Source organism: Oratosquilla oratoria, chromosome 1, assembly GCF_046742065.1.
Source record: "Oratosquilla oratoria isolate Oo_2021 chromosome 1, ASM4674206v1, whole genome shotgun sequence".
NCBI lineage: Eukaryota > Metazoa > Arthropoda > Malacostraca > Stomatopoda > Squillidae > Oratosquilla > Oratosquilla oratoria.
This window is the reverse complement of record NC_134777.1, coordinates 114,572,779-114,580,278: the sequence shown is the minus strand read 5'-3', so window position 1 is coordinate 114,580,278 and position 7,500 is coordinate 114,572,779. Positions and strand designations below refer to the sequence as shown.

General features: G+C 40.0%; 1 protein-coding gene across 1 annotated transcript in view; it reads right to left on the bottom strand.

Annotated features, from left to right (window-relative positions):
- LOC143024844 (uncharacterized) overlaps positions 1–7,500 on the bottom strand; it is a 197,763-nt gene that overhangs the window by 57,954 nt on the left and 132,309 nt on the right. Inside the window, exon 2 of the mRNA XM_076184135.1 lies at positions 3,110–3,699. Coding sequence (XP_076040250.1) covers positions 3,110–3,669 — 560 coding nt within the window. The 5' untranslated portion in view covers positions 3,670–3,699. The remainder of the gene's footprint in view (positions 1–3,109; positions 3,700–7,500) is intronic.

Sequence of the window (7,500 nt, the reverse complement as noted above, 5' to 3'; positions counted from 1 at the left end):
TGCTGGAGGTGGTGGTGGTGGTGAGGAGGAGGAGGAAAGAAGAAAAAGAGGAAGAGGATGAAGAAGAAGAAGAGGATGAAGAGGAAGAGCAAGAGCAGGAGAAGAAAGAGGAATAGGAAGAGGAGGAAAAGGAAGAGGAAAAAGAGTAGGAAGAGGAGGAGGAAGAAGAAGAAGAAGAAAAAGCGGAGGAAGAGGAGGAACAAGAGGAAGAGGGGGAAGAATAAGAAGATAAAGAATAAGAGAGGAAGAAGAAGAGAGGAGGATGAAGAGGAAAAAGAGGAGGAGGAAGAAGAAGAAGAAAAAGCGGAGGAAGAGGAGGAACAAGAGGAAGAGGGGGAAGAATAAGAAGATAAAGAATAAGAGAGGAAGAAGAAGAGAGGAAGAGGAAGAAGAGGAAGAAGAAAGTAAGAAGAACAAGAACAAGAAGAGGCGGAGGAAGAGAAGGGAGAGAAGGAAGAATAAGAAGATGAAGAAGAAAGGAAGAAGAGGAGAGGAAGAAGAGGAAGAAGAAGAAAGAAGAGGAAGAAGAGAGGAAGAGGAAGAGGAAGAAGAGGAAGAAGAAGAGGAAGAAGAGGAAGAGGAAGCGGAAGGAGAAGAGGAAGAGGAAGAGGAGGAAGAGGAGAAAGAGGAAGAGGAGGAAGATGAAGAGGAGGAAGAGGATGAAGAGGAGGAAGAGGAAGAAGAGGAAGAGGAAGAAAAGGAAGAAGAGGAAGAAGAAGAGGAAGAGGAAGAAGAGGAATATTAAGAAGAGGAAGAGGAAGAGGAAGAAGAGGAAGAAGAACAAGAGGAAGAAGAAAAGGAAGAAGAGGATGAAGAAGAGGAGGAAGAAGAGAAGATCAAGAGGAAGAAGAACAAGAGGAAGAAGAGGAAGAAGAGGAAGAAGAGGAAGAAGAGGAAGAAGAGGAAGAGGAAGAGGAAGAGGAAGAGGAGGAAGAGGAAGAAGAGGAAGAGGAAGAAGAGGAAGAGAAAGAGGAAGAAGAGGAAGAAGAAGAAGAAGAAGAGGGAGGAGAGGAAGAAGAATCGGAAGAAGAAGAAGAGGAAGGAGAGGAAGAGGAAGAAGAATCGGAAGAAGAAGAGGAAGAGGAGGAAGAACAAGAAGAGGAAGAAGAACAAGAGGAAGAACAAGAAGAGGTGAACAAGAGGAAGAAGAGGAAGAGGAAGATGAGGAAGAAGAGGAAGAGGAAGAAAAAGAAGAGGATGAAGAGGAAGAGGAAGAAGAGGAAGAAAAAGAAGAGGAAGAAAGAGAAGAGGAAGAACAAGAAGAACAATAAGAAAAAGAAGAAGGACAAGAAGAAAAAGAAGAGGAAGGACAAGAAGAAAAAGAAGAAGAAAAAGAAGGACAAGAAGAAGGGCAAGAAAAATAAGAAAAAGAAGGACAAGAAGAAAAGAAGAGGAAAAGAAGAAAAAGAAGAAAAATAAGAAGAAAAAGAAGAAAAGAAGAAGAAATGAAGAAAAGAAGAGGAAAAGAAGATGAAAAGAATAAAAAGAAAAAGAAGAAAAAGGAAAACAAAAAGAAAAAAGAAGAAAAAGAAGAAAAAGAAAAAAGAGAGAGAAGTAGAAAGAAGAAGAAGAAGAAGAAAAAGGACAAGAAGAAAAAGGACAAGAAGAAGAAGAAGAAGAAGAAGAAGAAGAAGAAGGCTTCCTCCTTTTCTTCTTCATCTTCTTAGGCCAATCATCTGGACTCACGCGACGGCCTTCGGACAGACACGGAAGCCGCCTCCGTTTCTTCTTCTTTTTCTTCTTCTTCTTCATCTGGAGACAAAGAAGGAAGTGTGACACAGGAGAGTCTGCAAGAACCACGAGGTCACTTGGCACTCTCAGCTTCCGCCTCGACGTGGGGGCGACGGGGATGGGGTGTCTCGTTTCTTGGCTGAATAAAATCAACGGACCACCACGGGGATGAATAAAATCGTCCGACAGCAACTAGACGAGAGTAAGAGTATCATCCGTGAGGGAAGGGACCCCTCGAGGTGGACACACGGAGGTGAATAAAATCACCTGACGGCAGCCATGCCGAAGAAAAAACGTCACCAGGTATATATATGGGGTTGGTTCCTTATAAGACGAGTCCCTCTTAGATCATCAACTATAGTTGACTCTACATCTAATAGTATCCACTCAGGTGCTTATACAAGCTAGTTACCACCGAAATATTGTATTCTGCCCAGAATACCCTCTAATACAGTTTGTATTATTCATAGTACCCGCTGTATTACCTGCCACTACAGCTACATTTACTACTACAGTACTTTAAGATGGTTAGAGAATTGTTCACAGTAATTATAATTACAGTAACCACTACAGTTTTTCATAATGAATAAAGTACTTGATACAAGAACTTTTATTTTCCATACATATCGTTACATTATCTTATACTCCCTACAAGACACTACATTGTAATGTTGCAGCGTTAAAGGGATCCCTGGAAGGTTCTTGAAGAACAGCGGTGCATAAGTACATATGGAATACGGGAAAACACAGGTACTCCCCTGGTCCATTGAGTCTTAAAAAAAAAAAAAAAAAAAAAGTCTCCACCCAGCTCCCCACTTCCCGTTCCTCTCTTTTCCAGGACTGACCTCCAGATAGTGGTTCTCATTTAGTCATTAAGAATAGTGGTACATAAGTATACATGGAACACAGGTCTACTACTCTCCTCGTTCGTAGAGTCTTCATCCAGTTTCTCACTCCCCCTTCCTCCCCTTTCCAGGACTGACTTCCAGATAGTGGTTCTCGTTTAGTCATTAACCCATATAAGACCATGGTTGTGTTTTTTGCAACAAAAACATATTTGAACTTGTTCAAACCTGTATTGTTAAATTTTTGCAACAATGAATTTTCCGCTTTCTTCTTTAAATATGGAACAAAATTGACACAAAAACAGAAAATACTTAAATATCATGTAAAGTATCATATATCTGAAAATGAAACGATTTCTCAAACTTTCATTTTTCACAGGCACAAATGGGTTAAGAACAGCGGTACATAAGTATACATGGAACACCGGTCTACTACTCCCATAGTCCATAGAGTCTGCATCCATTTTCCCACTCCCATGGCCCATAGTCTCCACCCGGCTCCCCCTTCCCCCAACTCTCCCTCCAGGACTCACCTCCAGATGACGAGGGCCGCGAGCATGACGACGGCCACGAGGGCCAGCGAGGACACGAGGACGACCGCGGGAGGCAGAGGAGGAGCCGCGCCTCCCGGAGGCCGCCGCGCCGCATAGAGCGCCGGACACTCCTCCTCTTCGTCAGGAGCCACGCAGTCGCCCTCCAAGGTGGACTTCGAGGTGTCGTGGAGATCGTGGAGGGGCAACGGAGGTCGAGGAGGAGGGGGGATGTTGAAGAGCGGTGGTGCGGGTCCCCCGCAGTCACAGTCTACGTCCCACGGAGTGTCCATGGGGTCCCAGGAACTCAGAGGACCGTCGAGGGAGTTCCAGGAGGTGTCCCAGGAAAGGCTAGGGGAGTCCCAGGTAGCTCCCGGGAGCGGGGCCCCGCCGGTACCGCTCCCTACCGATCTAGGGACGCCACCTGATCCCCCACGGGCACCTCCTCCTCCTCCTGCTGTCCCTCCCGAAGACGGTAATCCTCCATTTGTTGCTACGGCTGCTGCTGCTCGTCTTGTTGAAGCTAGTGCCGCTGCAGCTGCTGCTGCTGCTGCTGCTGCCATGACCACCGCAGAGGCAGCCCCCGACCAGGCCTGTGGAGATGGGACAATAGGGGTAAAATGTCAACAGAGGGGACCCGAGTTGGTCTACATCTACTAATTTTTCTACTACTTTTTCCTCCTTCTCCGCCTCCGCCTCCTCCTCCTCCTCCTCCATCTCCCCACCTCTCACCGTTTCTCCATGTATGTTTGTATAGGTAGGTGGGTACGTAGGTAGGCATATATGTTAACATGTATCTCTGTATGTATGTCTATATACCTCTATGTCTGTATGTATGCATCATATATGGTTATATTTCTCTATTTACTGTTAATAATTATGTATTCATGGGTGTATGTAGATAAATGTGTACATTAGAAGATATGTAACTATGTATATCTGTAAATGTGTGATATATATATATATATATATATATATGTATATACGTGTGTGTGTGTGTGTGTGTGTGTGTGTGTGTGTGTGTGTGTGTGTGTGTGTGTGTGTGTGTGTGTGTGTGTGTGTGTGTGCGTGTGTGTGTACACATATGTGCATATATATGTATAAATCCAGACATTATACATATATGTATATATATATATATATATATATATATATATACATTTATATATATATACATTTATACATATATATATACACAGACAGATAAATAAAACGAAAGAAGGCAAAAAAAGAGAAGATATATGTATATAGAAAGAAAATGCAATACCATAGAGAAGGGTCATTTTTCCGAATGGAGGAGGGAATACAACAACACTAAAACGCAGTTTGATATGCCAGAAAATGAAATGAGTGAAAAGCTCGAGCATTGGCGCCAGACGCCACCACCAGATAACATTTTTCTTATGGCGACAACGCGAAAAGAAAACGTCAGGGCACAGTACTTCATTGTGACAATGATAGCACAAGAAAACGTGTTTTGATGCAGTGCACTACACTGTAATACACGTAGAAAACGGGATTTGATTTAAAGCAGTGTAATATAATATAGTGCAGTGTAATATAAAACACCGTGGCACAGCACTATGGTGACAATGATAGCACAAAAGAAAACGTGTTTTAATGGAGTGCGATACACTGTAATACATGTAGAAAACTGAATTATAATGTAAAGCACGGTGATTTAATAACAACAACAAAGAAAATAAATTGCAAGGTCCCTCCTGAAATATCACAAAAAAAATTATAATGGGTGAATGAATATCACATAAACAAGTAGAAAATTTATATAGGTACATTGTGGATAGGAGGTAAAGGGAACACGGGCCGAGGGAAATACTTTTATTCCTGACTAATTTCGCCTGAGTGGCTTCTTCAGAGGAATATAGCCACTCATGCGAAACTAGTCAAGAATAATAGTATTTCCCTCAACCCTGTGTTCCCTGTACCTCCTATCCACATTTGTCACAATGTATACACATAGGTATATTGATTAAAAAGTGATTAATATACAAATATAAATAAAAAACAATACTTAAGTAGGTAAATGACCAGGTAAGCCAAAAGGTAGATACTTCAGTTCAATATAAAAGTTTCTATTGAAAACGGGGACATAATTACAATCAGGGTCAAAATCAAATCAAATTGAAAATCAAATTCAAAATCGAAATCAAAATCATAGCCAAAATAAAAATAAAAATAAAAATAAAAATCATGATAAAATGGCATGGGTCGAATAGATTAGATCACGTGGATAACAAGAAACAAAAGTACTAAGTAATAAGTAATAAGTAATAAATAATAGATAATAAGTAACAAATAATAAATGGTAAATGATCAATAATAACTAATAAGTAGTAAGTAATAATTAATAACTAATAAGTAATAAGTAATAAGTAATAAATAATAAATAATAAATGATAATTGATAAATAGTAAGTAATAGATTATAAATAAGTACTATATAGTACTATATGTAATAAGTAATATATAATAAGTAATAAGTAATATGTAACAAGTAATAAGCAATAAGCAATAAGTAATAATAAATAACAAGAAACAATTACCATGTAACATGTATTTAGTAATAAGGGTAATAAGTAAACAAGAGTAATGAGATGATAGACACGAAACGTGGAGATAAAGGAAGAGGATGGAAGGATTCCAATGGACGTTGTTCTTGTAAAGAGAGACAGAATAAAACATTTTCGTGATAAAGAAATATTGTCATTATGCAAGATTCTGCAGAACAGACGGAAACTAATTTACAGTATCTCTGTTTCGCGGATAATTTCTGTACACAGACATATATTCGCGAACTCTCAAATAAGAAGAATCTGTGTAAGATTTTGGTTAAAAAAAAAAGTGAAAAAGAAGAAAGAAAATGTGATAAGAGGCTTGTTAGGGGGAATGGCCGATAAGACTTCCCCATAACTTGTTGGGCTGGGCAGCAATGTCGGGGGAAGTCATTCGGAGAATATTTTGCAAAGTTTTTCAACGAAGAGTCTGCCAGGAGGGGGGGAGGGGTCCTCCGCAGCAACTTCGCAAGAGGACCAGTTCGGTCTCAAAGACTAATTGGATCGTCCAAGGCGGACATAAAACTCGAGACTCCAAACGAACATCAGATTACGGACCATTTTTTGGACTTGAACAAGGCCTTTGACTCAGTTCTTCTTCAAGGACGTTTTTCTGAATTAAAAAAAGAAAAATTAAAAAACTTGTATAAGCAAGAGTCATTTCTGTGATATTATCAACTCATCAGATTGAAGATTTTTTTTTTTTTTATCTTAAAGAAGAATTTTAACCGAGTTCCTCTTCAAGACGTATATAAAAAAAAGTAATCTTATGAAAAACATGATCACCTCATTAGAGGAACAAGTCTTAAATAAAATTGTAAAAAAAAAAAAAAAAAAAAATGATAATGAATCAATCAGTCAATCCATCAATCAATAAAAATAGATAAGTAAATAGAAATAAATAAGTAAATAAAAATAAATGAAAATAAATAAATAAATAGATAATAATTAGATAAATAGACAAATAGATAAATAAATAAAGATAGATAAAAAATCGCCTGGCGGCATCTTGAGCCAGAAGGAAAAGTGCCACTCGGCACGAAAGTAGGAAACAAAATAAACGAATAAAAATCGCCCGGCGGCACTTAGGCACAGTGTCAACGGATATGGAAGCGGTTATCGAGTCGACCGACCGAGTTTAAGATCAACTCGGGATTTTTTTTTTCCTTTTTTTCTATTCTTTCCACTTCCTCCTCTACCTCTTCTTTCTCCTCCTCCTCCTTCTTCTCCTCTTCTTCCTTATCCCCCTCCTCCTTCTCATCCTCTTCTTCCTTATCCTTATTCTCCTCCTCCTCCTCCTCCTCCTCCTCTTTCTTATCATCCTCCTCCTCCTCCTTCTTCTCCTTTTCCTTATCTTCCTCCTCCTTCTTCTCCTCTTCCTTATCCTCCTACTTCTCCTCCTCTTCTTCCTTATCCTCCTCCTTCTCCTCCTCTTTTTCCTTATCCTCCTCCTTCTCCTCTTCTTCCTTATCCTCCTCCCCTTCTCCTCTTCTTCCTTATCCTCCTCCTCTTCTTCTTCCTTATCCTCCTCCTCCTTCTCTTCCTCTTCTTCCTTATCCTCCTCTTTCTTCTCCTCTTCTTCCTTCTCCTTCTCATCCTCTTCTTCCTTATCCTCCTCCTCCTCCTCTTCTTTCTACTCTCCCTTCTCTTTATTCTCTCCCTCTTCTTCCTCTTGCTCCATTTCTTTTTCTCTCTACTTCTTCTTCCCTTCCTTCTCTTCTCTTCTCTTCCTATACATTTTCCTCTTCCTCCTCCCTCTCTATATTCTCCTCTTTATCATCTTCCTCCTCCTTCTCTTCCTCTCCTTCCACTTCCCCTTTTC